Consider the following 27,939-nt stretch of genomic DNA (forward strand, 5'->3'; position numbering starts at 1 on the left):
GGGTCACAGTGTGAGATTCGAGGGTCTTCTATACTTGTCCACTCCAGCGGTTCCAAGACGCTGTTCGGTTCAGATGTTGGATCCCGCAGTGCCCATTTTCGCGGTCTCAATGACACCAACAGTGCGTTGGGGTAAATGCGTCACTGTACTAGGTACTTACCTCTAGCATTCCGGCGTCGGTCCTCCACGTCAGCCAGTTGAGGGCAGCTGTCACGGTCGCATTTCCATCACAGTGGGCGGGTAGGCCAGCGGTGCCAATGGCAGCGATGACCACTGCAGTTCAGTGGGCGCTGCAGGGGAACTGGCAGCCCTGTGGGACGGGATTCATCATTCGGCAAGCTCCATCCAACTCCGACTTCCAGTCCATTGTGTCTCCGCCAGCGACTTTACCAACGTCACTGGAACAATCCTCATCCAACATCACCACCGGCCGCATCAACAACCGTTCGGCTGCTTTTCAAGATGAGGTTTCTCACCAGTATAACCGTGGCAGCCCTCTCTGGGCTTGCTGCTGCTGCATCACAGCAAAGCGCCGATGTCTTTATCCTCGATTCCAAACAACAACAAACATCCCGCGAACTGCCCCGGCTACCAAAAGAAGTCGTTCGCCATATTCTTCTCCAAAGGGTAAGCCAAATACCTCCAACCCGGCGCGTAATGTTGATATCGGATCTAGTCTAACTCATTCCACAGACATCTAGACACAACTACGGCAGCGATCTTCGCGACATTCCTAGCTCCATCGATACTGAGGCCGCGATCAGCTCTATTGCGAAGTACGGCAAGAGTCCGGCACCTCTTTTCTCCCAAACCGAGACGAGCGACCCATCACAACTAGTGGTTATCCTCGAGGGCATCACTGCCGAGAACGTTCAACCTTTGAAGGAATCGCTCGCCAAGTCAAGCCAGCATGCCGCTTTCGCCATCTCAGATCCGCCATCCAAGGTGGCCAATGATCGCCTGATGTCACTTTTCCAAAACTTGGGTATTGCTGCGCCAGAGCAGTGCGACCTGGCCTCTGCTATCAACCCTGTCAACGGAGACTGCTGGACGGGCTCCTCGTCAGTGGTCAAGTACGATGTCAAGAAGGTGCGATATCCAGAGAACACTTTTACACCCGTTTCTAGAGCGAGAACTAACCCACACCCCTGCTTAATAGTCGCCCGAGGCCCTTAATACTCTTGTCGACAACCTGAGCCGTCTCAACAAGTTCATCTCCTCCGGCGATCTCGAGGCCCTTCTCGTCCTCATGCCCGAGTCTAGCCGTTCTTCCAAGCTCAACCAGTGGAGCGTCAAAGCCGCCACCGGCTCCGATCTCCGCCGCCGCTTCAACTCCGAGACCGTTATCGTCGACGACTCCGTCCGCGGCGCGAACGGTGCCGCCGCCCCGACACAGCCTCCCGTTTCCCGCCCGACTAAGAGTCCTCTGCAGGCTGCCGCTAGAAAGTCGATTCCGCAATGCTTCACCTCACAGAAGAGCTGTGAGGACCAGACCAACACTTGCTCCGGCAACGGCAAGTGCGTGAACAAGTGGGGAGGCAAGAACGGTACTGTCGAGACCAGCGGCGGCAGCTGCTTCGTTTGCAAGTGCCTGGCCACTCCCGATGGTGACCAAACTAAGCACCAGAAGTTGAAGCATTGGGGCGGTAACATGTGCCAGAAGGAGGATGTCAGCATGCAGTTTTGGCTTATTGCCGGGTCTACCATTGCCCTTGTCGGCGCTGTCGCCTTTGCCATTGGACTGTTGTTCGCTGTGGGCGAGGAGAAGATGCCCGGTGTTCTGGGCGCTGGTGTGGTTAGGGGGTCATCGACTAAGTAAGGTCATGAAGACTGAAGAAAGAGCTGAGAACTCTCGATGACGGAAACGGGCAAAAGAGGATGACAATGCTCAGAAAAAGAAACAGAGAACCATCATTACTTGTCGGTTAGATACGGAGGACATGGGGTGTGCGCGTGGTGTAATCAGACATCCTTAGACTGTTGGCTGGTTGTACCATTATTGATTTTACCTTGTTCAACGGCGTCGGCATCATTGACAGGCAGGCAGGCGGGCAGGGAAGGAATGTGGTATGGTTACGAAACGCAAACTACGAGCTAGGAGATGGGCATGGTTTCCTTTCGTTTTTCACATGAAGACCTAGTATAACACAGACAATGACAACGGAATGAAACTTGGGTTAAGTTTGCACGGAGTACTGCCTGTGATTGAAGACCTCAACTGATTGTTGTAACCCCTGGTAGACTAGGTCTGCTTTAACTCTTATGTCCATCGTACTCACATCGCCATCTCGGTGTCCATATCATCAGGCCCCTTTTCCTGCGTTGGCGTCCCAAGGCTTTCCAACCCCCTCTCCCTTGGAGTCGCAGCTAGATCTGCCGCAAACCCAGGCGGTAATGGCCTCAAAGGCGATTGCATGACAAACCTGAAGGTATCACCAGGTGTGCTCGCCCCCGTAGCAGCAGCGGCACTCGTAGCGGCCGTCGCCGCCGCACTGGCAGCAGTAGCACCGGCGCCAGCACCAGCACCAGCACCAGCACTACCCATAACAGCCTGATACTTGGCCCCCGCCTGATTCAATATCTCCTGCACCTCGGTCTCCCTGCTCAATATCTCACCCTTTTCCTTCTCCAGACTCTCTATCCTCGCCTTCCGTCTGCTCACCTCATCCTCCAACCCTTGCACCAGACCCCTCATCCTTGCCAACACCTCGCCCAGCTCCGGAAGCGGTTTCATCTTGGGAATCTGGTTTACTCCCCCTCTTTCCTCGTCAATCTCCATCAAGTCATCCTCCGGTTTCTGCAGCCCGTCCATCCCCGCTCGCCTTTGCGCGGCCTCGTACGCAGCCCGTCGCTCCGCCTCGCTGTCGTCGCTCTCAGCATCTGAACCGGCCTCCGCCGCCTGGATCATCTCTGCCATCTCCTGCCGGTGTCGCTTGGCGGCTTCGCGCTCGGCTTTGCGGCCCAGCGCTAGGGAACCGTCCGTCACGAATTCGTCGTAGCCTTCGCCTAGGTCTTCGTCTTCGGCTATCAGGCGCGATTCGGACTTCTTGGGCTTTTTGTTGAGGTTGCTTAGTGTGACACGTTTTCGGTCGTCGTTGTCCGAGTGGTCGGAGTCGTCGAGCGAGATGAAATTGTGTTCCTTGGCCAGGCGCGCGCGCCGTTCTTTGCGCTCGCGGATCTCGGCTTCGCTGAGGATGTGGGCTGCTGCTGCTGACGGGCCCGCATCGCCGGTGCGCGCTAGGGGGAGGTCGCGGGATGGTACGATCATGGCGCCGTCGAGCTCGGAGGGGTCGAGGTCCATCGCGTCGTCTGTCCCTGTCCCTGTTCCAGGCGCAGACGTCTCGGGCTGAGCTTTGAGGCTGTCGTCGTCGTCATCGTCGATGATACTTAGCGACGCGAGGTTCTGTGGTGTGGCTGGCGTGGAGCTTTGGAGCTCTTCGAGGTACTCTTTGCTGTATCGAGGCTTCTCTTCGTCGGCGCCAAAGGTGCCGAATCGTGCGGTCAGGGCTGATTTGCGTAGCGCGTTCTTCTCGGCTACTCGTTGGCTTAGCGATTTCTTGCTGGGTGCGCTGGCCACGTCGCTGCTGGCGGTTGTTGTCGTGTCATTGCCGCCGTCTTCTGTGTCGTCTTCGCTGGCTCCGAATGAGACTTTCGGGACGCGCTTCTTCTTGCTGGAGGCGGAGCGACCGAAGCCAGGCCGTACTACGAGCGGCACACCAGTGTCTTCCTCATCTTCCGCCGCACCCGGTTCCGTGCTTGTACCAGTTGACGCAGGTTTGGCTGCATCGCCGTTGGTGTCTGGTGTGTCGTCGTTATCATCGTTGATCTTGATCGTTCTTCGTAGTGACGAGGATTTAGCAGGCTTGCTGCGTCCAAACTTGATCGGTCCTTGTGGTACTGGTTCTGTTCGGAAGGCGTATCAGCTTGCTTGTTCTTTGGTTTGGTATCAGCACTGAAAGTTTCTATGCTGGGTATGAATGGGTATTTGCCATGTAGCAACTTACGTTCTTTCTTGGGCTCCTCTCCTCCAAGCAGCGTAGGAAGGTCGCCATCCTCATCGTCAAAAGTCTGGATGATGCGCGGCTTGCGCTTTCCGAAAGAACTCATTTTTGACGTGTTCAATCTAAAAGACCCTAGCAAGTTGGTTGACAAAGAATTGGCAAACGCGATGTGTTGTGGCGAGTGTGGTGTCGTGGTTCTAAAAGTGGTCTAAAGCAATTGTGAAGCTCCAGAATGCACTTGGAGAATGACGCTGGCGGGCACCTGGAATGTCACTGAGCGATGACCGCCCCCAAAGACAACGCGAATTGCGGGTTTCTTTATCTTTATCAATAGCCCCACGTGATGGCTTGGCAGTCCAAAAATCACTGGGGAGAGTCGCGAGTGCACAAGGCCCGCCTTCCAAGTCGTTCAGTGGAGAGTTCCAGCCAGAACGACGCCATTGCCATTGCAGCAACTGAACTCTCTTGAGAGCATCCCAGACAATCAACACAACCTCAAGACAACAATGGCGCCCGCACAACCCGAACTCAAGAAGGTACGTTAATGTTCTTGAATATCTGACTTGAACATTACATGGCGCCTAGCTGGTCGACACTTTACCATTGTCGCATTGAGAGCGCCATGTTATTGTTTGTTTAGTATGATGCAGCGAAGCTAACCGATCACTTTCCAACCAGTACCTCGACAAGAGGCTCTTCGTCCAACTTAACGGCAGCCGCAAGGTCATCGGTGTTCTCCGTGGCTACGATGTACGAGACCTTCCCTTCTTTTACGAATTCGAACATGGTAAACTGATGGTTTTGCGACGTCATAGGTCTTCCTGAACATTGTTCTGGACGATGCTGTTGAGGAGAAGGATGGTGGTGAGAAGGTCAAGCTTGGCATGGTGGTATGTTCATTCTTTCAAAAGGCAAATGTTGTCGTGTCTTTTTGGCTAACGACTGTCTACACAGACCATCCGTGGTAACTCCGTCGTGATGATGGAGGCCCTCGAGAGGATCGGCGGCGACGAGAGGGGAGGACAGCGCGGCTAGATCAACGATTACCTTCTCGCAGCACGATAAAACGACCCCACGCATTCACATAAGCCTAACACCAAAATGCGAGGCATCGGAAATAAGCGGATGGCAATTGACGGGATTTGATTATATACCAAAGGCGATTTACACAGTTTTACGACGACATCTATAATGTCCCACCCACGCACGGTCTCGGACGGTGAAAAGGTTTGGTGGGCTGGTACGGCGTTCAGTTTACCAACGAGGCATGTATTCGGGAAAGCTGCATTATCTTCAACTTAGAAAGAAAGGGGGAAACATCCGCGGCGGTTGGTCGAAGAAAGATACCCAAAGGACTATTTTTACGTACGGCCCGTCTCCGACAACAGCTGCTTCCACGTCTTCTCGTCATAACCGTCCATCATGCGGTCGCCGTACATCCGCACCCAGCCTCGAATCCCGCCCGTCATTACCTGCGACTGAAGATCGCCGCCTGCTTCGTCGATATAGTCTTGCATCCAGGCGGCACATCGAGGACCCCGACCGGCGGAGGAGCCTGTGGAATGAAACATCGGTGTTAGGTAGGGTCAATGGAGGTATGGCCTGGAAGAGCATAGAGTCGGTTGGACTCTGACCTGAGAGTCCATGAGAGAGAATGTCAGAAACGTACCACAATAGAAGATCACCTTTTGGATCCCGGCCTGTTTGCACAACGCGTACAAGCTCTTGCGCGTGGGGTAGAAGCTATGGGCGGGTAGGTTGATTGACGAGCTGACAGTTCCACCCGTGCAGTCTGTCCGGCGACAATCGACGAGCAAGAATTTCTGCGGTTGCGGTTGGTGGTCGACATGTTCTTGCTGTTCAAGAAGTTCAAGCACGGTCTGCGGCTCGATATGGGCGGGCGTCGAAGTTGGCTCTGGGAATGCTGCCCACCACGGTGTGCCATCCTCGCGCCTAGCCATGCGCAAGCAATGTTCGTGAACGTGTATCGTCATGTTGAGGCTGTCGCTGAGGTACTATGTTATTGACTGATGTTGTAGGTCAAAGTCGAACCAGTCTGTCTACTCTTGATGCTTTGTTCGATGTAGGTAAAGGTAACAAGGGCAGTCAGGGGTAAACTGTTTGTTCACCCTGCGGACTACAAAGACTGGGGCGGCTCTTCCCAAGTTCTAGTCGCATCTTTCAGCAAGCCACGCCGCCATAACTCATTTCACGGGAAGAGTCCCTTGGTAGCCGCGGCCTATCATAAACCACTTGCCTCGTACGATCGGGCCTGCCGTTTTCCACCGACGAGATGTACCTAGGAGACAGAAGTAGTCCTTCCTACGTATCGACTGTTACTTCATGGAACTTTCCAGGGTATCGCCGCTGAGTGGAATTGCCAGGCGGGTGTTTTGATCGGCTTCATCAACGCGGTATTACTACCTTGACTCCTTGGTTTACAAACACTCTAGTACCTATGAGCAGGTTATCACACTTATTATCCATATTCACATGTTTTGCCCATTTACCCGTAGATGAGTGATGTCTCCGAGATCTTGGTTCACCTGGCCCGGCATATTAGGGGTATATGACACCCATAACAGATTGTGCAGTGGTTATATCAGTTGCATCAAGACGAAGTGCATCAAATACTTGGAGATTGTTGGATGGAAAAAGACTAAACTACATCGTTTAGAAGGTATAAAGTAGCAGGAACGCTCCCACGAAAAGCCCAGCAGCTCCCGACTCCCGAGAGCTGCTTCCTAATCTAGCACAAATCATCATCATCGTATAATTCCACCGTCAACAAATCATCCCTCCGTGCACCTCCAAGTCACCTAGTTTTCGGTTTCATTGACCCGTTCAGTCATCATAGTACGCCTCCTCAAGCTCTTCTTCATACTCCTCTCTCGCCTCCTGGAGCTCTTCCAGGTCACTACTGCTGGCAGAAGACGACTGTGCCTCTTCTAGAGCCTCCTCGTAATCCCTACGGGCGGAAGCGATCGACTCGCGATCACTCCGGTCGATCTCCTCACCATACACATTGTGCGTCGGAATGGGACCATCAAGAGGCGGCTCCTCAGGGGCAGGGGGAGGCGGAGCGCCGTAATTACCGTAACCGCCACCGTAGTAATTGTCGCCGCCATAGGCAGCGGGAGGTGGTGGAGGAGGAGCGGAGCGCTGCTCATTATCGGAGTCGGAGTCTTCGGCTACATCAAAAGTTAGTGACCATTACGTCGTAGCACGGGGTTGCCGCGGGGAGATGGGGAGATGAAAACTTACCAAGCTCATGAGCAATAACGGCGCCACCAATAGCGCCAACAGCCAGACCAGCAGCTGCACCCATGTACAGACCACTATTATCCTTCTTCTTCTCCTTTACCGGCTCGCCACCATACGCCTGCTGCTGATGCTGGTCATAACCACCGTAGCTTTGCGGCGGCGGGGGCTGCTGGTAACCGCCATACTGCTGCTGGGGTTGTCCGCCATATCCATAGTCGGGGGCACCACCACCACTGTGGCCTCCTCCATATCCACCGTAACCGCCTCCGCCACACTGTTGCGGGGGAGCAGAATACGAACTATCGCCGTAGCCGCGGGTCTCTTGCTCACCACCGGAAGCGAGGCTGGACCTCTCAAAACCGGGGGCTTCCCATTGCGAGCGGCCGGTGGCCTCTTCAACGTAATACCATCTCTGATACTCGTCGTCCCACTTCGGGTTCCAGCCAGACGGAAGGGGCGGCTTGTCGGAGGGAGGGTTGTAAGGCGGCGCTGGCCTGGAAGTGTAGCTAGGAACGCCGGGAGGGGCAGTGTAGCCTGGCTGTTGGGGAGAGTACTCTCCTTGGTAGCCGGACTGCTGGGGAGGAGGGTGTTCGTAGCTGCCGCCGTGGTAGGGAGGCTGCTGGGACTCTCCTTGAGGAGGCTGAGGGGAATAGGATTGTTGCGGCGGCTGCTGCTGAGGAGGGGGATAGTAATCGCGCGAAGCTGGTGGACAGAGTGAGTGATGGATCTTTGGACCTGGAAAGTGATGATATGGTGTTGCGGCTGTGGCTTACCGGAGTAGCTCGGCGTGCTCGGCTTTTCCTCCTTGTCGACAAGACCTAGCTTGCCGAGATCTTCGACGAGGTCCTTCTTGAGCTTCTTGAAGAACGACATGGTTACAATTCAGCTTGCTCTGTCTCCAAGAGGTGGCTGTGGGTTGCTGTGGTGTAGCGGAGCAAGAAGAAGTGGAAAGCTCCGGGTTGACGGAAAGGTGACAAAAGAGGTCACTGCAATGAGCACGATCTGCCTTTGAGAACCTTTAGGGACAGATATTCAAGCTTTGATTAGCAAGGCTCGGCACGGCACTAGGGGCAGGATGGATACCAGACGAATATCAAACGCCATGCTTGCAGGTCATGTACGCACAAGGGCACGCAATCCAATGCTCGGCGTGTTGGCTGCCTCCGAAATGCCCATACCTACCATCTTGTCATCCTCCACCTGTTTTCTTGGAGTAACTGTGCCATCCGAACCCAAAAGAACCCCTCCTAATGACCCCTCCTCCGCAAATGAAGGCCCCAGTTTTTCATGGAAATAAGTACAAGCAGTTCTGGCTGTTGAAGCCAAGAATAACTCCCCTTATGCTTGAATATCTCGGCGTGGTCAAGAATGGAAAGAGGGAGATAAGAAGAAGTCTTGGAATGGAATGATACGGAAGATGATGCATCCATTGCATCCACCGAATGCCACTGTAGCCGTGCCATACATAGCAGCTGGTGTGGGGAGCTCTTGCTTTTGGGGTCTTGGGTTCCCCGCTACTGCTCCCGATGAACCACTAAAATCACCGCTGGCTCATCTGGACCCCAACTCCTTCAGTGTTGTCGGCCGTCGTTTCCGTTCCAGGGACCCCGATCGCGGGGACGGGATGGCAGCAGTTGGGAGGCAACCAGCAAACCCCAGGCTCATGGTACAGCGGGATGACGCGCGGTTTCAGAGACTCCATTGCAGTTCCAGCTTGGCGTGTGAGACACAGCTGAAGCAGAAACAACGAACACACTGCCTTCCTCGCTCTTCACATGGGACTTTGTTGCACAACAGAACTTTCTCCCAGTTCCTCTTTTTGTCCTCTCTCCACTTCACTCTTTCTCGTCTTTGCGAATCCCTCCTTCATCGATCACCGACTGATCTTCACCAATGTCGTACGGATATCCTGGACAAGGCTACGGCCCCGGTGGTGGGGGACAACACCACCAACCTCCTCCTCCTCAGTGGGATGGCCAGCAGCAACAACACCACCAGCAAGGAGGTTATGGCTATTCAAATCCGGGACAGGGCCAGTACAACCCTCAGCCTCCTCACGACCAGGGCTACGGAGGGTATCACCAACAACCTCCTCAGCACCATCAGCAAGGCGGCTACAACCAAGGGCAGTATCCCCCACAGGGCGGATATGAGGGACAACACCACCAGCAATACCCCCCACAGCAACATCACCAACAGGGACACTCCCAACGCCCCTCTGGTCCTCCTCCCGATGGCTATGATATCTACGGCTACCCAATCGGTTCTGGTCACCAGGCTCGTGACCAGGGACAGCACCGCTCCCAGGAGATTCACGAGATTCCTTCGGGCACACAGCAGTTTGGCCATGGTGCTCCTGAAGACTATAAGTTCCAGTACTCCAATTGCTCAGGTCGTCGCAAGGCATTGCTGATTGGCATCAACTACTTCGGCCAGGACGGCGAGTTGCGCGGCTGCATCAACGACACTAAGAACGTCTCCGCCTTCCTCGTCGAGAACTATGGCTATAAGCGCGAGGATATGGTCATCCTCACCGATGACGCCACGAACCCCCTCTTGCAGCCCACAAAGGAGAACATCCTCCGTGCCATGCAGTGGCTAGTCGCTGGTGCTCAGCCCAACGACGCCTTGTTCTTACATTACTCCGGTCAGTTTACCTTTCCTTCCTCAACCATGCCCTACCCGCGTGCTCCTACTGACTAAGCGACACGTCAACAGGCCACGGTGGGCAGACTGAAGATACCGATGGCGATGAGGAAGACGGCTTTGATGAGGTCATCTACCCCATCGACTTCAAGACCGCCGGTCACATCGTCGACGATGAGATTCACTATACTGTCGTGAAGCCCCTCCAAGCTGGTGTGCGCTTGACTTGCATCTTCGATAGCTGTCACTCCGGCTCCGTTATGGATCTGCCCTATATTTACAGCACCAAGGGCGTGGTCAAGGAGCCCAACCTTGCCAAGGAGGCTGGTCAAGGTCTGCTTGCCGCTGTTGGTTCCTATGCTCGTGGCGATATTGGAGGCATGGCTAGCAGCCTGTTCTCCGTCGCCAAGACAGCATTTGGCGGCGGAAATGAGGCCTATGAGCACACCAAGCGGACAAAGACATCGCCTGCCGATGTTATCATGTGGAGTGGAAGCAAGGACGACCAAACTTCGTACGTTGCCATCTTCCCCCTTTGAAAGTTGACTTGGGTTCGGTCATACGGGATGGAAAATACTAACACTGATCTCAGAGCCGACGCGACCATTGCATCCCAGGCCACGGGTGCCATGTCCTGGGCCTTCATCTCTGCCATCAAGGCGAACCCCAAGCAGAGCTACGTGCAGTTGCTCAACAGCGTCCGCGACGTGCTGGAGACTAAGTATACGCAGAAGCCTCAGCTCTCCAGCAGTCACCCAATCGGTACGTTTTCTCTTTGTATCCACCACCCCCTTTTCGCTGCGTCTTCCATGTCGTCATCGATAAAGCCAAGTGCTCAGAAACACGCCGGCGCGTCGTTTTTTCGAATAATCTCATCTTGAGCCAAGGGAATCAAACACTAACATATTGCGAAATTATCTAGATGTCGACATGCTCTTCGTCATGTGATTTTGCCGGCATTATACCGCCCGCTCCCTTCTTCAGCTGAGCAAGGTTGTCGGTTCGCTCCGCATCAATGTCCATCCTTTCCTACCCACGTTTCTCTCTCTCGCTTCGGCCAACCTGCATTCATCGGATCGTACAATGCCGATCTGGTGAAAGAGGAGGAGCAAAGAGAGAGCCGAGAGAGAGCCCCGAGGTTGCGAACGTGGCACTCATGGTGGTTGTGGGCCGCCCTGTCGATCTACTCCTCAATCCACTTATAGTGTAAGGGGCACCAGGGGGTCGTCAAAACTTCGAAGCCCCTGGAGATCGTCAACTTGATATACCCCCTCCCTAGCGGAACTCTCAAAAAGATCAGCGAAACACTCGGACAGGATCGGAGGGGACAAGGGCAAGGGGAAAGAAATATTTTTTCCTCTCATATCAAACTTGTCAGCTGAAGACAAGGGGTCCAATTGCGCAATTGGTAAGGGAGGCTCGGGAGGGAAGAAGGAAAATAGGGCAACATCTCAAAACTTGGAAGGAGATGGGGATCACGATCTTGATATAGGAAATCGGCACGGAGGTACCTAATGGATAATGACTGTTATTATTCACGGGCTGAATGTAACCCTCGGACTTGACCCATTTCCTCGGGGACCTGCGTTCGTAGATCAGAGCATGGGGAGCACATGGCATGTACGCCGACCGAACCGTTTCCTGGGAGCTTGTGAGGCGAGGAAAAAAGAAAGCACATAACATGGTATGGTGCAATTGAACACGCTCATTGGCGGGAGTACGAAATACAATATCCTGGAGTTATCTTCACCTTTATATCGGCATATCCCATGGTTATGGTTGAAGAGCCTATTTTTGAAAGAGATCTCGATCGAATATGTCCTGCAGGAACATAACATACATAGATGGTGATGCGAATATGACTTGTATGATCTTCCGTGTCTATCCCGGATTAAAGTCCATGTCGGCGAATTTTTGCCGTCATGGTATGTTGATAGTGCAGGGTAATAGACGTTATGTAGTGAACGACGATAGTCGTGAAGATGCGACTAACATGTCGAGCCCCATTTGGGTATATCATACAAGTCCCTATTGTCTTATTTAGATTTCTGAATTTTTGCGATGAATTTGGTAGTTACGAATATGTATAGACTATCACAGGTTGATATCATCAGCCAATTTGTCCCTGGATGTGAATATGGTGCTGTCCTGTATTGTTGTTTGATTGAATAGTTTGTTTTACAGCATTAGTACTTTGTCCCTTTACCAATGATATAGTAGTTTTATATCCGAGTCCCTGTAGAATAATCTACAGGTTATCGTATCGCGGTGGTATCGTAGTGTGTTTTGTCTCGAGCTGGGCCAGCCTGGTCAATTTGGATTAAGATAGTCAGGTTGCGTTATGTGTAATTTCTAGTGTCTGTATTTGTTGAGGTATATGTAGTCCGGTCTTGTCCCTGTCCTTCACGGCTCACATTACCAGTAACCGATGTAAGCAGAGCAAAGCAAAGAAAAAGAGTGTGGGTGGTAGTCTGATGATGAGCAGGAATGAGGATGTGGCACTGGAAAAAGAAGTGAACAACACAACTCGTGCTTTTATACATACATCTTGTTGTTTGAAGATTTTTGCTTTTTGGCCCTATAATACTACTGCTTTTCCTTCCTCCCATTTGACCGACCCTCAACAGGGACTGGTTCAGATACCCGGTTGCTAACATACCTAACTAACAATACAAGACAGACAGCATATACACAACTTTTGTTTTAGATATTATACACTAGACAAACAAGCCACAAGGATGAACATGACGTAACGATGGTAAATGGGTATATTGGTAAAAGGGAAAGCGGAAGAATGTTGGGGAGAGTTGAAAGGACGTTAAGAGAGATGAGAGACAAGAGGAGATAGGAGATATAATTGGTTAGGGAGAAAGAGACCTAACAGACACGTGCAGTCCAATCTGGTATGATGATAAGAGAGAGGAAGATGGGGGAATGTGAAAGAATGTAGTAGTGGTGATAAAAGTGGTAATACACAAGTTTCGACATGATTGGGGATATTGCTGGCTGATCTCTTCTTTTTGTAGTCTTCAGCCAGCCCAAACTCATCAAGATCACATGACCACATCCGTTGTTGTACATGATATAACATAAACATAATGAGAGAGGGAGGGGCGGTGGAGAACAAGGCTAACTGCTTGCTTCTCACTCGCTGGGTATGTAGGTGGAATAAAGATCGTGGAAGATTTGGAGGTTGAATCACATTAACGATAGTATTTCTCATTGCGTACTGATGTTGATTTTCTTTTCTTCTTTTTTTGTGCTTCAAGCCCGAATGAGTGGCTTTAGAAAGCCTAGTGCCTTGTGCAGACTCTTCCTGCTCCTTACGGTCTCATCCTGAGAAACGAAAGAATCCCCAGAGTCTCGCCTCTCACGGACGTACTTGGGCCACGTGTTTGTGAGCACGAGGTACTTGATGCTAGACTGAGCGGCATCAAAGACGGCAGCGTCAAAGGTTTGTGGGATATCGCCCGAGTAGTACAGGGCTGCGTTACGGGGATGCGTGGCGTGGGAGGTCGGTGGTGGGTCATCAAGAGCGAGGGTCTCGGCAGACTTGAACTCGCTCATGGGGGTCATGGACACCACTAGCGAGTCCGACTTGGAGACAATATTAACCTCGCTGTCGTTTGTGGGCTTGATCGATCCGGACCAGTTGACTTCCGCGAACGGTGTGGCTCCACCGCGGTTGATATCTCCGTACGTGTTCCTAGCGGCACGCTCGAAGATGCCCTCAAGCTTACGCAGCTCGTGCCACGCAATGTTGATGGGGAACTCGGCGTCTCTGGTGCTGATGAACTCGGCATAAATGCGAAGCGCCTTGGTGAACTGCTGGCGGACAACATCGGGTTCGGCGTTGTGACGGTTGCGGACAAAAGGAGGCGGCAGAGCGGCCTTCCACTCAGCCACGGCAGTGAGGAATGCAATGTTCTCGCCCGAGAAATCGCGACGGGCAGAGAACTGACGAAGGGGTTCTGGGTTCTTTTCCAGGACGTGCTCAAGAGCGGACATTGTGAGAACGCTGTCATCGGTGGCGTCCTTGAAGTCTGGTTGAGTTCCGTGGCCCATCTCCATGGTCGAAAGCTTCTTCCATGAATCTCTGACTGCGGTAGTGAAATGATGTTCACCGACCTTGGTTGAGGTTGGGCTAAGAGCAGGTCCGCTCTGGTCGCTGCCCCTACGCTCGCCATTGCCGTCGTCGCTACGGGCGCGCATCTTCTTGGTCTCCCAAGTGGCAATCGACTCAAGCGTCTCCTGGCGCAGGTTATTGTGCTTACGAACCTGCCAGCAAGGGACAAAGATGGTGAAGATCTCCATGAATATGATGGAGAGACCGATCCTGTTTGAACCATTAGTTAGAGATTGCCCTCTGGCGAAGAAGGAGAGCGCTCTACATACCATTGAGGGGGGACGAAAACCTTGTTCACCACAGACATCTTGGGAACGTAAAGAGCAATGAGCCACATAGGAGCCGCAGGCAAGCCAGCAATGCAGCAGGCCATAGTTTGAAGCTGCCATCCGTGGGTGTCGCGGATACCACGAGACTTCCAAAGAATGACGGGAGCAATAACCCAAGCCCAGAGGAACTGCCAGAACAGCGAAGGCCACCACTCCCAACCACGGCCCTGCTGCATAGCAATCTCCGAAGCGGTGCCGTACACCTCAGTACCGGGGATGCCAAAGCTGGGGTGGAACTTGCGCGAAACCATGTAGATGATGATGACAACAAAGAGCTAAGCGAGGTTAGAGACGAGCCGTGTAAGCTTTAATGGTGGTACTCACTTGAACGATCATGCCTATGGTAATGTAGGCAAACATCCTCTTTGAATAGTCCATCTTGCGCAAGCGGGCGATAAAGGTAAGCTTCTGTGGCGGTTGCTGGGCATGCTTTTCATCGAATCGAGACTCCATCTGGCTCGGAGGACAAGCATACCGAGCCTGTGCCCTTGCGACATGAAGGAACTGACTGTTGCCGGCTTGGAAGAGGGCAATTCCGAAAGGAAACCAAATGCTCATGATCCAGAACTCGGCGACTTCGGGGGCCATAGGACCGATACTGTAACCCAGCTGAACAGAGATCCAGTAGAGATGGAGAAGTGTGATGCCAGCAAAACTGAGAGCAAGTCCGCGTATCCTAAGGGTTGGGATATCACGTCTGAGCCAAAGGAAAACCATGCCAGCCACCACCGCCGTCGTCCAGATAGCACCCCATACAATCCACCAAATACCAATGGCATCGAGTCTCGGTTCTGGCTTGGTGTCGGGAGTGGTGCCAAATTCGGAGCCCAGAACCTGCGCCTGGGCAGCGGAGAAATCGGCTCGTTGTATTAGGCGTGGCACAAACATGATGTCGGATGTTGTAGTGTCGACGTCGAGAGGAGCGGAGCGGGTTATGGATATAGGTCGAAGCGACTCGGAATGTCGTCAAGACACGTGGGAGGCTTAACCACTAATGCGCAGTGTCATCTAGTAGTATTGAGTGGTTGGTATCGGACCAGTAGTAGGTGTTGTTGATGTTTGTTGAAACGAGTGTGGTGAGTGTAGGCGAGCCAAGTGGGTTTTGTATCCGCCTAAGAACCAAACCCGTATGCAGAGCGACAAAAGAGCGACTGGAGCTGGACGTAACAGGAATAAAGAGAGTGTAATGGTGTGCGGCTCAGCTCACGATATGTAAAGCCAAAAACAGATGTGATGAGATGCACGGAGTATGTATGTAGTCCCCGTGGGCGATGCCGAGAGAGATGGGAGAAGTTGAACAAGCCACATCCGAGGACGGGCACATGAATGATACATCACTGCTTCTGCGGACACTTGTGTGCAAACCAGCTCGGTAAATGATGTCCAGGATAGCCCCAGGATGCCAGGATGTGCACGATGGTGCAGGATGAGTTTGCAAGAAGTGGTTAGGGGGAGTGTAGATCCCGCGGGATACCTGGACATGGTGTGAACATGGGACTCTTTCCACTTCTTCTTGGAGCGCTGGGAACCCAGTGCGTGTAGACCTGCATATCCGGTTCTATTCCCAGCGTCACTCATTGCGCCCAGCTGCCCGATGGAGGATGCAGTGAGTCCGCTATCTCGCAAATCTGAGAGCCATCTCTATGTGTCTGCTGCGCCAATCACAACCTTGACGAGCTTGCGCCTACTTGGCGGTTTCCGTCATTGCCGAACATGTCTGGACTGTGCAAGGCGAAGGGGGATCACGCAGTGCTAGATACCGTGACAGTGTGAACGGCGGAGGGAGAGACACTTGAATCTTAGTGTAAGTGGGCCAAGAAGAGTCAGAGACATATCCAGACAGGCAGGTCAACGGCCCGAACAGGAATACCCATACTTTGTAAAAGTGGTGTACGTAGTTTGTATAAGAGGAGAGCACTTGGGCCTGTGATTGCAGATCGTTTCATCTCTCTGCCCAAAGCTCCATCATCATCACATTTGCTGGTTCCCATGTGCCCAGTGGACCCCCCTATTGCCATGTTTAGTGTATCATCCAGAGCTCGTGAGCCCAAGGCGCTGGCTCGTTGGTCGGCAGATGGCTTGCAGAGGGCAGCGTGGTGGAAGCGAGTTACTTCTCCACGTCCATGTCGAGCACTGTGGGGATGGTGTTTACATGGTTGCTAGAGGAGCGCCAAGTTGATGACGAAGAAATGAAGACAGCAGAGAAGGACTTTTTCTCCAGGAACAAGGTATGGGATGGCGCCAGACGACTGCGAGGGAAGGGCAAAAGAGAGTCGCTGTTGGGCCGGAGATGATGGATACTCTAGGTTGGTGTTGACGACTAGACAGGGGAACATGATTCAGGAACACACTCCCCACAGCACAGCCAACCCTCAGAGACACCCTCCTGGTAGAGGTTGACTCGGCAAGTGTCTCTCCCTGCTTGGCGCACTAAGCTCATTGTGTGGGCTCTAGATTGCCATAGCGCTCTTTGGCTCTGTCGATCGCCATTCCAGCGTGCCGGCGACTGCGCGGTACTTGGAAGACGGAACGTCGCAGTACAAGTGGATGAAGGAATCACGACTTTGAGTTTGGGGAACCTTGGTGGTTGTACCTAGGTACCTAGTGTTGCTGAAATAAAAGGATCCTCAGCTCATTCAACCGTGAGCAGGTATTTTGGGCTCGTTCCCTGTGTCCAGCTTTTGAGGGTAGCTTGATGGTGGGCGGTCTTGCCGGCGGCGACGAGGGTTTTGTCGACACTCGTCTGATTCTCAACGCCATGTCTGTGACTGGGTCATGCTGTCTTTGCCGACTTGACAGTCTCGGAGTCAAGAGGGGTTACTGTCATGGAGGCCTTTGCGAGCAGGGTAAATGCGTGAAAGCCATGTGGTTTTCAATTCCAGAGAATGTGGTTTGGAGAGAAAAGGCATCAGGGCAGTTCGTCTCGTTCGGTGTCGTTCGTCCGGAGGTTTCAAGCTTGGCACCTGCAGCTCCGAGTATCATGGGGCTGCTGCCGCTGTCAGCACCTGTCAAGCCTGCTTATTGGTCCCGTTTGGGTTGACATTTGTGGGATCTGTGAGAATCTCCGCACCCAAGATCCATCAAAGCTTGGCATCCAAGACCCGCTAGTACGGATCCGGTCACAGATCTACGCACCTAATTTTGTGGACCAGGACCAGGACTTGCCCGCTGGACCAAAGTACGCTGTACCTTCTGTCTTCGGCGGCATCGGCTCACCTTCAGGGACGTCGCGCGAGGTTGTTAGTGCACTCCTCCTTTCCTCCATACAATCTCCCCCTTCGGGCCCCTTCAGTTCCTTCCTCACTCAACCCTCTTGGACGCCCTTGCCCTGCTTCGCCAACGTACCGAAGATGAACATCCACCCCGCCGCCAATCGTGAGGAAATGACTGGCAGCATCGACCCGGTCCTGCTCGGTTTCCTCTTTCCGCCCTCCATCTTGATCGAGCTTGGTGCTGGCAAGTAAGATCGGGTCTGGATCGAGAGCGAGGTGGAATCCCTCATTAGCTTTGCGGGGAGTGACATCCATCTCTTTACGTCAGATGTCTCTATTCTTTCTCTGCTAAAGATGCTAAAGCCCATGTCGTCGACCTTGCAATTTCATGACCGTCTATGGGCGTCTGGCTTTTCCGGCAGATCAACACTCACGACACCATCAGCTTTCCCATCACCTCACCTCATGACTCCTCCATTGTTATCTATCCAAAAATGGCACTAAAAACCCGTTCGAGCCGTTGTAACTAACTGGTGAGTAAAATCCTTCCCGTTGTTTGACGCTTGTCCTACCAGTTCATCCGTGGATGGAGACGGATGGATCCGTCCCCCCTTGTGACGTAAAGGTGTCTAAAGTAAGACATTGCAATGACAATGACCTTCAATTTTGAAAGTGGTATGGCTTTATCACGCACACCATCTTGGAAATAACGAAATGCGACTCTCGACCGTTATCAACACCAAACAGCCCGGAGAATCAAGATATCTACGGATTTACTGGTTCCCCAAGAAATGTGAATGATCTGCTTTATCGATGTGATACACTGATCGCAAATCCCCAGGTCCTGTATGATCTACGCAGAGCACGGGGGATGTACGACATGAGGGAATCACGATGGGCTCTGCGATGCAACACAGCGTGAAAGGATCAAATTGAGGTCCATGCTGAACCCCCGGATTGCCAGATTGCTAGATTTCGTACCCTTTTCTCGCTTCCCAGACTTTCCTGATCCAGACAGACGAGCCAGACGGACTGCTACCATCGCATCCCGCATTCGCAGCCTTCAGTTCCCTGTCGTCTCTCTGTTCTCTCGCTCGCCAACCACTGCTACCTTGTTTGCGATTGGACACCACAGTTCCCTTGCTGTGTGCGGGATCGAGGACCTTGCTGTTTGGGTGCTGTAAGCCAAATGCGGCATTACGCCCTGGCTTAAAGCCCCCCCGAGAGGTTATTCCGAACAAGCATCATCCACGACGGACACTGCATATACTGTACAAGAAGTACGATGTTATATAGCGGAGAGTCCCTTATTTTCGGTTCCCTCCTTGGCCTCTCTATTCTTTTTATCTCCTTCTTCAAACTCACTTCATTCCCGCTGCTTCATCGCTCACAAACAGTAGTCCGACAATGTTCGGTGATTTTTGCGGTCTTCCATCCAGCCACAATCTTCGATTGCATCTCGATTTAGAGGACCCCAATTCAAGAGTTGATTGTCCGTCTCTCTCGCGACTCAACTACCACATCGTTACAACCTCGGTTGGAGTTAATGCTGGTCCCCATGGCCACACTGCAAGGGAGAGTCGTATGTAACCAAGGGGCTGGGTATACAAAAGAAACGCTGTTCTCGCCAGCCCCTTTTAACGTTCCTTCTTCCAGTCCTACATAAAACCGAGGCGTGCACCGCAAATTCTCAGAAAAATTCAAGCGCGCAAGCGCCGAAATGTTGGCTGTGCACCGCAACACTTGATCTAGTCGCACTAGCCTTTTTTCCCAGCACCATCACCATTGGAAGAATCATCAGGTTTTCACGCCGCTAACTGTGTTTGTGGAGGATCAGATGATGTTGTGTTATAGTCCCGTAGGATTGTTTGCTTGATCGCTCTCGATTCAGCGCAAAGTGATATATGCATGATGCACGTCAGGTTCGCTCCTAAGCTACACTTCAGCGCGGCTATATCGCGGCTGCGGCAAAGGTAGGTAGGATGAGGTTATGTCGCTCTGATGCACAGGTTTGTTGCATTCATGGGACTTGCTGAGGAAACTATTGTGTCTATTCCAAGGTTCAACTACCGCTAAACCTCACTGTTGTATTAAGTGTGCTGAGGCTGAGAAAAGACTTGCCCGTAACCCCTCCTTTTAGGGTCCAACGGTGATACTATCCGTGTGAACGTCTCGAGGAAGTTGAGTGTCTTGCCTTTGGGTACTAGAGTCCGAAGTACCTACACAGTACGTCTACCGAAGACATCGTGCCGTGAAACTTGAGGTGGCTACAATCTATGCACGACACCACACAGACACCATTCGGGTCTTGGACATCAGGTTTCCCCGATATGCAGGGACACAAGAGGCTTTTCCTGATACCTTTCATCTGCTCAGGTATCTGGTCTTTACTACTGTCAGGATAGATGCAGCGATCAGAAATGGTTTCCACCTAAAAGGCCCTACCCCAGGGTCAGTCTCGTCTTCCGCAGACGATGAGGCATGTCCAGACACTGGGTTTTGTTCAGACACTGGGTTTTTTTCAGGCACTGGGTTTTGTTCAGACACTGGGTTGTGATCAGACCCTGAGATGTGTTCAGACACTACTGATGAGTGTTGAACAGATAGTCGCTGGGAGGATATGATCTCATCCACGTACTGCTTTAACATCGGTCGCAGATTCGTCATTATGAGTGACAAAAGAGAAAGCAGTATCTCTCTGATAGTGCCCCTGGAAAAACAGAAGTCTGGAGTAAGTCAGTGAACCTGCGGTATCTTGAACTGGCTATAATTTGGAACACTTACATATTATGATACCAATACCAGCACAGGACCCCAGGAGGATCATGAATCCCACGAGGTATATAAACCGAGTCCAAATCTTAGCTAATCGATCGGACCATGGAACCTTGCTTTGAAAGGTATCGCCAGAGTCGTCATCCATTGAGCACTGGCTTTGTTTAACTAGCTCCAGGGGCTGGTTTTGGGCAGAGCTGTCGTTTGGTCCGTAGGGAGTTTCGGTAGGTTTTGTTTGAGTGCCCTTTTCTCTGAGATACCTTTCAAGGTACCTTGTTGCGGTTTTCGAACGTGCTTTGCGTCGCAGACGTTGCCTTCCGCCAAGAGCAATGTTCCAAGCTCTGAGGCTTTCGAGTCTTCGAGTGCTCAGGGGCAATTTACGAGAGTGCGTTGTCTGTCTTGGTGGGCTGTGGGTTACACTTTCTTTGGTGCATTGAACTGTGTTCTGTATCTCCCAAGTCTGGGTCAGCATGATGGTGTCATTCGTGTTGTGGCCAGATACCTTGTCCGTGTGATTATTGTTCTTGTTCTTGCTCTTGTATTTGGTCTTATCCAGACTCGAGTCTTTCCTTCCGGCTACCTGGCCAGGTGGTGGTTTCCAGGCGAACGCGGAAGGGATAGCATCTCGTGCGATGTTCAGTCGTCTCATGGTCACCCTGGTCTGTCTGTGCCAGCTCTTCGTTTCTGAAAATTGGTCTGGCCGAGTATCTCTTCTCTTCCCTATATATCTACAGCTCAACAGGCGCTCAAAGTTGCGGGTAGTGTGTTAGTGCATTTCGCGGGCGGGACCCATACAAAACTCTGCAGGCCTTATGTATTTGTTACTGTACGGACTCTGTTTTGCTCTGAAAAATTTGTTAGGCCTAACATCTAACTGTTCATTTCTGTTAGTGCAGCATTTTCGTCCCGTTTTTCCTTCCCAACGTCCAGCCTTTCATCCACAACGGAAGGGCTGAGGCCCGTAGGGCCTCCCCGAACACTAGTTGTCGCTAGTTTTGGATTGTGTCGGCTTGTCATCTATGGGCTCCGTGTAGGTCGAGGCGTGCTCTGTGATGGACTCCATGTTCAACCCGTAGACGTAATCAAGCGGCTTGGGCTTTGGAGGGAGCTTGAAAAGCCGGCTCGATGCAGACCCGAATATGGCCGGAATCCAAGTATTCATCAATGAGTCGCGAGCGTGAGCACGCAAGGCTGCATCGTCGGGGGCATGATTTGACTGAGCCATGGTGGGAGCTGGTGCGTATTGCTGAATTCTCTTTGCTTGAATGAGGCTCGACTGGTTAGCTTGGGTTGCAAAATGAAGTCAGAAGGAGCGAGTTTGAGAGAAAGAGCGTTCGGTAGGTACTTGCCCTTTTATCGGACATGATGCAGCTGATGCCTGGTCACAAAGTTCGAATGATGGAAGGTGCTAGTTGGCGGAGGAAGGTACGATCCATCAGCCATTCTTCACGGATTCACCCAACGAAACGAAACACCTGGGGTAGCTTTCGCTCTCTCTTTCTATCGACTACTCACAAGCCACGACGTGTTCAGTTGGTCAAAGATCAGTCGGCTTCCGGACGATTCGATCACGACATGTATAACCAACAACAGAGATGAGTTCAAAGGCTTTTGTTTGTATTCCATTGTCCCAAGAGAGACTGTATTTCAATAGCTTCTCGGCAATACGAGCACCTTCTCAGAGATGTAGTTGAGAATCATCTCCCGGCTAACCGGAGCAATCCTAGGTACCAGACACTCCCTAAAGTATCGCTCAACATCGTACTCAACAGCATATCCCATTCCTCCGTGGGTGAGCACGGCTCTTTCGCACGCCGCAAAGGCCGCCTCCGCCGCCAGATACTTGGCGCTGTTGCATGCCACTCCGACTTCCTCCTGTCGAATCGATCCATCCGTCTTGCTGGCATCGTACAACCTTGCGGCATGGTATGTCGCATGCTTCGCCGCCTCGAGCCTCATATACACATCCGCCAAAGGGTGCGCGATGCCTTGGTTCTGTCCAATCGGTCGCTGGAAGACCACTCGCTCTCGAGCATACTCGGCGGCCTTACCCAGCGCCGCATAACCGAGCCCGAGGGCCTCGCCGGCGAGGAGACAACGTTCTGCATTCATACCATGAAGGATGATCTTAAACCCTTGTCCTTCCTTCCCAATCAGAGAATCGCCAGAGATGGGGTAGTTCTCGAAGAAGACCTCGTTGGCATCAACAGCTCGCCCGCCCATCTTCTTGATCTTGCTCACTTTCAACCGGTGGTCATCTCTGTTCAGATCGATGCAGAACAGAGACAGCCCCTCACTCGGCTTCTTCGCCTCTTCACGCGGCGTGGTTCGCGCCAGAAGCATCATCTTGTCCGCCACTTGGGCACACGTAATCCAGATCTTTTGTCCTGATACCGAGTAAGAGCCATCATCCTGTTTCTTGGCGAATGTCTCTAGACGCAACGTGTCAAGACCGGCGTTGGGCTCCGTGACTCCAAAGCAGACGCGGAGCTTTCCTGCGATGATGTTCGGAATAGTCTGCTCAAGTTGTTCCTGCGTTCCAAACTTTGCGAGCGGTTGGGTAGCATAGACGTTGGCATGAATCGACTGCGCACCCGCCATACCGGCCCCTGACTCGGCAATTGTCTGCATCATCATGGTCGCTTCGGAGATACCAAGTCCGGCTCCTCCTAGCGCGTCTGGTAGGGCAATTCCGAGCCATCCGTCTTGGGCGAGAGCGGCGTGGAATTCTTTGGGGTACTCCTCAGTCTGGTCATGTTGCTGCCAGTAGGTGTTTGGGAAATTGGAGCATATCTTCATCACGGCATCTCGTACCATGAGCTGGGATTCGGTAAACCCTGCCGTTGCCATCAATTGGCGCCGGGATGAAGTCGAGAAGCCATTCTTGCCGCTCGCTGTCGATCGTGGCGTTATGCGCGGGAGCCAGCGGGCGGAGCGCGCCGCAACGTTGATGAACGTCGCCATTGTTGAGGCTCAAACGAAAGTTCAAAAGGTATGAAACGGGAACGAGACGAAAGGTTTCAGCCAATCCATCATATGATGCTTCTTTATGAGCCACCAAAACAAGGCAGGCGTGAGTCAATAAGTCGTGGACCCATATCCAGGTTTATCGCAAGGATTGTGACGTTGGAGGTGAGGAACCAGGAGGGACGATTCAGGGGCACAAGGGGTAATGACAGCCGGTCTCCAAGCCCCAATATACCTAAAATGCGGGGTAAAGCATCTCCATCACAGGCGGTTATTGCGTAGTGCATTGAGCTTTGATCAACAGCATCGTTTCAAGTGATATCTGGCCAAATTCCCAGGTCGTTTTCCTTCTGTGAACAGCAATTTATCAATGAATCTATCGCTCAGAGAACAATTCAACATTATCATCGCATCTTTTCCCACCAATTCCAACATAATTTGTGCAAAAATGACAGTCCTACGAACAGCTCTGAGCCGGCAGGCGCTGCCACTCAAACTCCGCGCTATGTCCAGGCCGAGATCCCTCAGCACCAGCAGCATCACCGCCAGCGAAGCAGCAAGTGAGATGCTGCACAAATTCCAGGACAAGACCATTGTCCGAAAACAGACTCTAGACGGCAATCAGATGCAAAAGCTGTGTCTCACACTGGGCCGAAGGTATGGCCTGGGCCCGCAACTGGATCTCACGCTCGGCTGTCCCCCAAACGGAACGCCAGTGCCGCCGGGATACCATCTTGTGTACTTTACGCCATCAGAACTGGAGGAGGATCTTGGCGCCGATGGCACCGATCGCACCTTCAACGCACCCGCGCCCTTCACGCGGCGCATGTGGGCAGGAGGACAAATGCGGTGGAACGACGGTACCGAGCTGAGGGTCGGCGAGCAGGTAGAGGAGCACACAAAGCTTATCACCGCCGTGGCGAAGAAGAGTCGTGATGGCAGTGAGATGGTTCTGGTGGAGGTGAACAAGGAGTTCTGGGGTGAACGAGGCTTGGCGCTGGTCGACCAGAGGTGAGTTTCTGCCTTTTATATCTTAACACCCGATCAACCTGAAAGAAAAGCGATGTAAGAGGAAAAGTGTTGTTTATACTTTTTTTGTGATTTCCCCACATACAGATCTTGGATATTCCGGAAAGAAATCGACCTTTCGAAAATAGGCGAAACAACATCAACAAAGTCCCCACTTCCTCCACCGCGAGGCAAGTCAGAAGTGCGAGACGTGATTGTCGGCGACAACCCTTTGCCAGACCGGTTTCTCAAGTGGTCGCCGGCGGCCCTGTTTCGGTTCTCGGCTCTCACCTTCAACGCGCACATGATTCACTACAACGAAAGCTGGACGCGGGACGTCGAGAACCACCCCGGCGTGGTCGTGCATGGACCGCTGAACCTCATCAACATGCTGGACTACTGGCGAGACGTGCACCGGGTGGACGGGTCCGTCCTGGAGGAGATCTCGTACAAGGCTACCACACCGATATACGCCGGGGAGGAGTACTCGATTTCGAGCTCCAAGATGAATACGGATTATGGCATGTTTGAGGTGTTGGTGAAGAAGGGGGATCAGGTGTGCATGACGGGACATATTTGCGAGGCTTCGAGCTGGAGTTATTGAAGGGGGATGGATGATGAGGAGCTTAATTATACCAACTTACCGATGAATTAGTTAGCGGACGAGACCTTCAATGAATGAATGTTCTTGAACTTTCGCAATATCATTCACTGGGTATGTTGAAATCGCAAAAAGGTAGCGAATGGTTAGAGTTGCGTTGTTGCAACTCAGTGAGGTGACAAAAGGAGACAAAGGACTTCCTTCGCAAAGTTTTCGTCTTTTTCTTTTGTGAGGAATGTTGTTTGAAAAGGAAGCCAAACAAAAATCGAGAAACGCTTTGGATAATGTAAACAAACACCAAAAAGCATCGTGAAAAGCTACAAAAAAAGAGAAATTTTACCGACGCGAGCAGGATTTGAACCTGCGCCTCCGAAGAGATTTGATATGTTCGAATTGGGTATTCGAGTCAAACACCTTAGGCCACTCGGTCATCGCGCCTTGAATTTTGGTTAAAGAAATACCTGGTTTGTATGACCTATGAAGGAGAAAAAGTGTGGGTTGCAGTGGGAGCGATCAATCCACTTGCAACCTACAACGATGCGACACCAAACCGTCAAATGAATTATTGTTGAGCTTCTCGAAATTCAAGTGGCATAAGGATTGATGCTTATCTGGTGGCAGTGCAACTTCTTGATCCGCTTGGATTTGCATGACGGGGTTGGAAGGATCGAGGTCGGCGGCAATATCGTGAACAGTAGCAGAGGAGAGAAAACGAGAGCGCAATGCCACAGATCCATCCAAGAGACCATCCAAGAGACCATCCAAGAGACCATCCAAGAGACCATCCAAGAGACCATCCCATAAGTTCATATGACGACAATTCCAAGGATGATCATATGCAAAATGAAAGCCACAGTGAACAGTGAACGGTAGATACGCTTGTGATTTTTAATACAATCCTTCCTACACTACATCTTGCAACTGCTATATGCAATCCATACCCAATCCTCCCCAGGTATTCCTCCACAGCCAGCAGGGTATCACACACATCTATCCCCCTTGGGCATATCCATGAAGGTACCCATGACAGATTCTGAATGCATCCTCTTCAGATTTACCTTCCCCCCTTTTGCTGCTTACTCCTCAACTCAACAGCACTATACCACGCCGCGCCCGCCAGCGCAATCACCATACCGCAGCCATTCAAGAAGCCCACCTGGACTCCAAAAAGCACAATGCCCAGCAGAATCGTCAAGCACTGCTTGATATTTCCGCACACCGTCATCGTCACCGCGCCCGCAACCTTGTTCGTCGAAAACGAGCTATAGTTCAGGCAAAACGCCAACAAGCCATTACCCGCCAGCGTCAAGATCAGTGCCCCTGACGGACCCTCGGGGTTCTGCTCCCTGAAACCCGCCAGCTCACCGCTAGCGGTGGCGCAGACCAGCGCCTGCGCGCAAGCCAGGGGCGACATGCGCAGCAGCGTTTCCAGCGGGCTCAGAGCCAGAGCGCCGGTCATGATCCGATTGGTGGCGACGGTCTTGACGACGGCCAGGATGACACCGAGAAAAGTGAGGATGAAGCCCGCGGTGGTGAAGTAGTAATCACCGTAGGTGGCGAGGCCGACGCCTAGGATGAGCGGGATGAGCGAGAGGTAGGTGTCGCGCGGGTAGGAGCGGCCGTAGCGGAAGCGGTAGATGAGCACGGCGAAGAAGGGGCAGGTCGACCGCATGATTTGGTGGAAGGGGATGGAGACCATGGCGAGGGAGACGTTGGAGGTGGCGATGTTGACGGTGAACAAAATCGAGAAGAGGAAGAGGGTGAGATTTTGCTGGAGCGAAAGCTTCGTGAGGGTGAAGCGGCCTTGCAGGAGGAGGATGTAGCAGCCTATGGATGCCGAGCCGGCGTGGAGGGCCGTGAGAAGCCATGGGTAGGAGAACTGGTAACGAGGGTTAGCTTGGTGTTGTTGTACACGCATGAGATGTACTGCTCAGTCGGAACTCACCTTGCCCAGAATGAGCTTGTTGTATATCGTTAATGAAATGTTACATAGAAAGTAAACGGCCAGGTACAAGAGTTTCGTTGTGCCTGAGACCTCGTTTTCTGTCCTGACTGTAGGACTTGATGGCTGTGGATTGAGAGGAATCTGAGCCTCCACGTCCTCGTCCTTGTCCTTGAATGTTGGACTGGTAGACATGGCTGATGGTAACGTTGACCAGCTCGGTACTGATCAACCCGTTTGACGGTGAGATAAGATAGAGTAATAAAACCCGGAAGGCTCCGACCGGAGTTACAGGCTCTGAGACCGATGATAGCTCTTTCGGGATATTTTGCTGTCGAAGAATGATACCGGGAAGGTAATGATGTAATGTGGATAGAACGAGAGTGTGAGTGAATGTGTGATGATACAAAAAGGAGAAGACCGGTTCAGCACAGATTGTAGGGCTGAAACAACGGTGGTAGCACGGTAGGATACTCAATGCAAAACCTAAAGGCTTGATGAGTGTGGTCTTAGTGAAAAAAGAGGTCAAGACAACAGGAGCATTCCCGTGTGTGTGTGTTGTTTCTGGGTGAACCGTCCTCACATCCAAACGCTTGCCCAAGAGTCCGAAGCCCGCGCAAGGAACAACACGGCGGCTTCCCCACGATACACTAGCAAATTAGTGGCCGTCAAGGTTGGATAGCTCGGAGGTTGCAGTGAAGGATTTGGGTGGTCTGAGAGAGATCGTCAATGAAAAGAGAAGGAACAGGAAAGGCCGCTGGGTACCACCGGAAACAGGAGGTCAGCAAGAAAAAAGAAGAAAGGCTCCCCAAGTTCCAGGAATTTGTTTTGTTGGAGGGGGTTTCGGAAACGAGCACCACCAAAAGCAGAAAAGCTGCGGGGACTGTATGGAAAAGCGGCTGTTCCGGGTTCACTGAGCGCTTGCTGTGGGCATTTGATTTGGACGGCCAAGACCAGGCTGTCTAGGCTTGTTACGGGGAGAGGCTTGGCTTTGGAACCTGAAGCCATGGCAGACATCATGCATCCGATCAGAATTCCGGTGAGTGGATCAGCAAATCCAGGTTTGAA

General features: G+C 52.2%; 11 protein-coding genes and 1 non-coding gene across 12 annotated transcripts; 4 read left to right on the forward strand and 8 right to left on the reverse strand.

The window, feature by feature from the left end:
- The first annotated feature begins 36 nt into the window (after nt 1-36).
- Nucleotides 37-2,176, forward strand: SMAC4_00276 (uncharacterized protein). Its single transcript, XM_003351684.2, has 3 exons — nt 37-627; nt 694-1,089; nt 1,160-2,176. Exons 1-3 carry the CDS (start codon nt 463-465, stop codon nt 1,817-1,819), a joined length of 1,221 nt encoding a protein of 406 aa, XP_003351732.1. The 5' UTR covers nt 37-462; the 3' UTR covers nt 1,820-2,176.
- A 72-nt stretch (nt 2,177-2,248) lies between these two features.
- On the reverse strand, nt 2,249-4,226 carry SMAC4_00277 (uncharacterized protein). The gene is made up of 2 exons (XM_003351685.2): nt 4,005-4,226; nt 2,249-3,903 (listed from the first exon to the last, which is right to left on the reverse strand). Exons 1-2 carry the CDS (start codon nt 4,105-4,107, stop codon nt 2,276-2,278), a joined length of 1,731 nt encoding a protein of 576 aa, XP_003351733.1. The 5' UTR covers nt 4,108-4,226; the 3' UTR covers nt 2,249-2,275.
- A 194-nt stretch (nt 4,227-4,420) lies between these two features.
- SMAC4_00278 (uncharacterized protein) lies at nt 4,421-5,036 on the forward strand (the record flags this gene model as incomplete). Its single annotated transcript, XM_003351686.2, has 4 exons — nt 4,421-4,537; nt 4,680-4,751; nt 4,817-4,891; nt 4,956-5,036. The coding sequence occupies exons 1-4, from the start codon at nt 4,508-4,510 to the stop codon at nt 5,034-5,036; spliced, it is 258 nt and encodes an 85-aa protein (XP_003351734.1). The 5' UTR covers nt 4,421-4,507.
- Nucleotides 5,037-5,173: 137 nt separating this feature from the next.
- SMAC4_00279 (uncharacterized protein) lies at nt 5,174-5,995 on the reverse strand (the record flags this gene model as incomplete). The annotated part of the gene is made up of 2 exons (XM_003351687.2): nt 5,174-5,556; nt 5,671-5,995. 2 exons carry the CDS (start codon nt 5,993-5,995, stop codon nt 5,363-5,365), a joined length of 519 nt encoding a protein of 172 aa, XP_003351735.1. The 3' UTR covers nt 5,174-5,362.
- Nucleotides 5,996-6,607: 612 nt separating this feature from the next.
- SMAC4_00280 (uncharacterized protein) lies at nt 6,608-8,849 on the reverse strand. Its single transcript, XM_003351688.2, has 3 exons — nt 8,039-8,849; nt 7,266-7,967; nt 6,608-7,192 (listed from the first exon to the last, which is right to left on the reverse strand). Exons 1-3 carry the CDS (start codon nt 8,136-8,138, stop codon nt 6,846-6,848), a joined length of 1,149 nt encoding a protein of 382 aa, XP_003351736.1. The 5' UTR covers nt 8,139-8,849; the 3' UTR covers nt 6,608-6,845.
- A 118-nt stretch (nt 8,850-8,967) lies between these two features.
- SMAC4_00281 (uncharacterized protein) lies at nt 8,968-11,820 on the forward strand. Its single transcript, XM_003351689.2, has 4 exons — nt 8,968-9,912; nt 9,984-10,425; nt 10,504-10,673; nt 10,834-11,820. Exons 1-4 carry the CDS (start codon nt 9,159-9,161, stop codon nt 10,857-10,859), a joined length of 1,392 nt encoding a protein of 463 aa, XP_003351737.1. The 5' UTR covers nt 8,968-9,158; the 3' UTR covers nt 10,860-11,820.
- A 334-nt stretch (nt 11,821-12,154) lies between these two features.
- Nucleotides 12,155-15,627, reverse strand: SMAC4_00282 (uncharacterized protein). The gene is made up of 4 exons (XM_003351690.2): nt 15,062-15,627; nt 14,691-14,975; nt 14,307-14,641; nt 12,155-14,247 (listed from the first exon to the last, which is right to left on the reverse strand). The coding sequence occupies exons 1-4, from the start codon at nt 15,143-15,145 to the stop codon at nt 13,176-13,178; spliced, it is 1,776 nt and encodes a 591-aa protein (XP_003351738.2). The 5' UTR covers nt 15,146-15,627; the 3' UTR covers nt 12,155-13,175.
- Nucleotides 15,628-21,299: 5,672 nt separating this feature from the next.
- SMAC4_00283 (uncharacterized protein) lies at nt 21,300-21,762 on the reverse strand. Its single transcript, XM_003351691.2, has one exon. The coding sequence runs from the start codon at nt 21,576-21,578 to the stop codon at nt 21,333-21,335; it is 246 nt and encodes an 81-aa protein (XP_003351739.1). The 5' UTR covers nt 21,579-21,762; the 3' UTR covers nt 21,300-21,332.
- Nucleotides 21,763-21,955: 193 nt separating this feature from the next.
- SMAC4_00284 (uncharacterized protein) lies at nt 21,956-23,361 on the reverse strand. The gene has a single exon (XM_003351692.2). The coding sequence runs from the start codon at nt 23,315-23,317 to the stop codon at nt 22,001-22,003; it is 1,317 nt and encodes a 438-aa protein (XP_003351740.1). The 5' UTR covers nt 23,318-23,361; the 3' UTR covers nt 21,956-22,000.
- Nucleotides 23,362-23,645: 284 nt separating this feature from the next.
- SMAC4_00285 (uncharacterized protein) lies at nt 23,646-25,002 on the forward strand. The gene is made up of 2 exons (XM_003351693.3): nt 23,646-24,331; nt 24,437-25,002. Exons 1-2 carry the CDS (start codon nt 23,691-23,693, stop codon nt 24,930-24,932), a joined length of 1,137 nt encoding a protein of 378 aa, XP_003351741.2. The 5' UTR covers nt 23,646-23,690; the 3' UTR covers nt 24,933-25,002.
- A 267-nt stretch (nt 25,003-25,269) lies between these two features.
- SMAC4_13126 lies at nt 25,270-25,367 on the reverse strand. Its single transcript is given in 2 exon segments — nt 25,270-25,313; nt 25,330-25,367. It is a non-coding gene; the product is annotated as a tRNA-Ser (tRNA).
- Nucleotides 25,368-25,674: 307 nt separating this feature from the next.
- Nucleotides 25,675-27,725, reverse strand: SMAC4_00286 (uncharacterized protein). The gene is made up of 2 exons (XM_003351694.2): nt 26,875-27,725; nt 25,675-26,808 (listed from the first exon to the last, which is right to left on the reverse strand). Exons 1-2 carry the CDS (start codon nt 27,064-27,066, stop codon nt 25,984-25,986), a joined length of 1,017 nt encoding a protein of 338 aa, XP_003351742.1. The 5' UTR covers nt 27,067-27,725; the 3' UTR covers nt 25,675-25,983.
- Nucleotides 27,726-27,939: the final 214 nt, after the last annotated feature.

The sequence above is a fragment of the Sordaria macrospora genome, chromosome 1, assembly GCF_033870435.1.
Source record: "Sordaria macrospora chromosome 1, complete sequence".
NCBI lineage: Eukaryota > Fungi > Ascomycota > Sordariomycetes > Sordariales > Sordariaceae > Sordaria > Sordaria macrospora.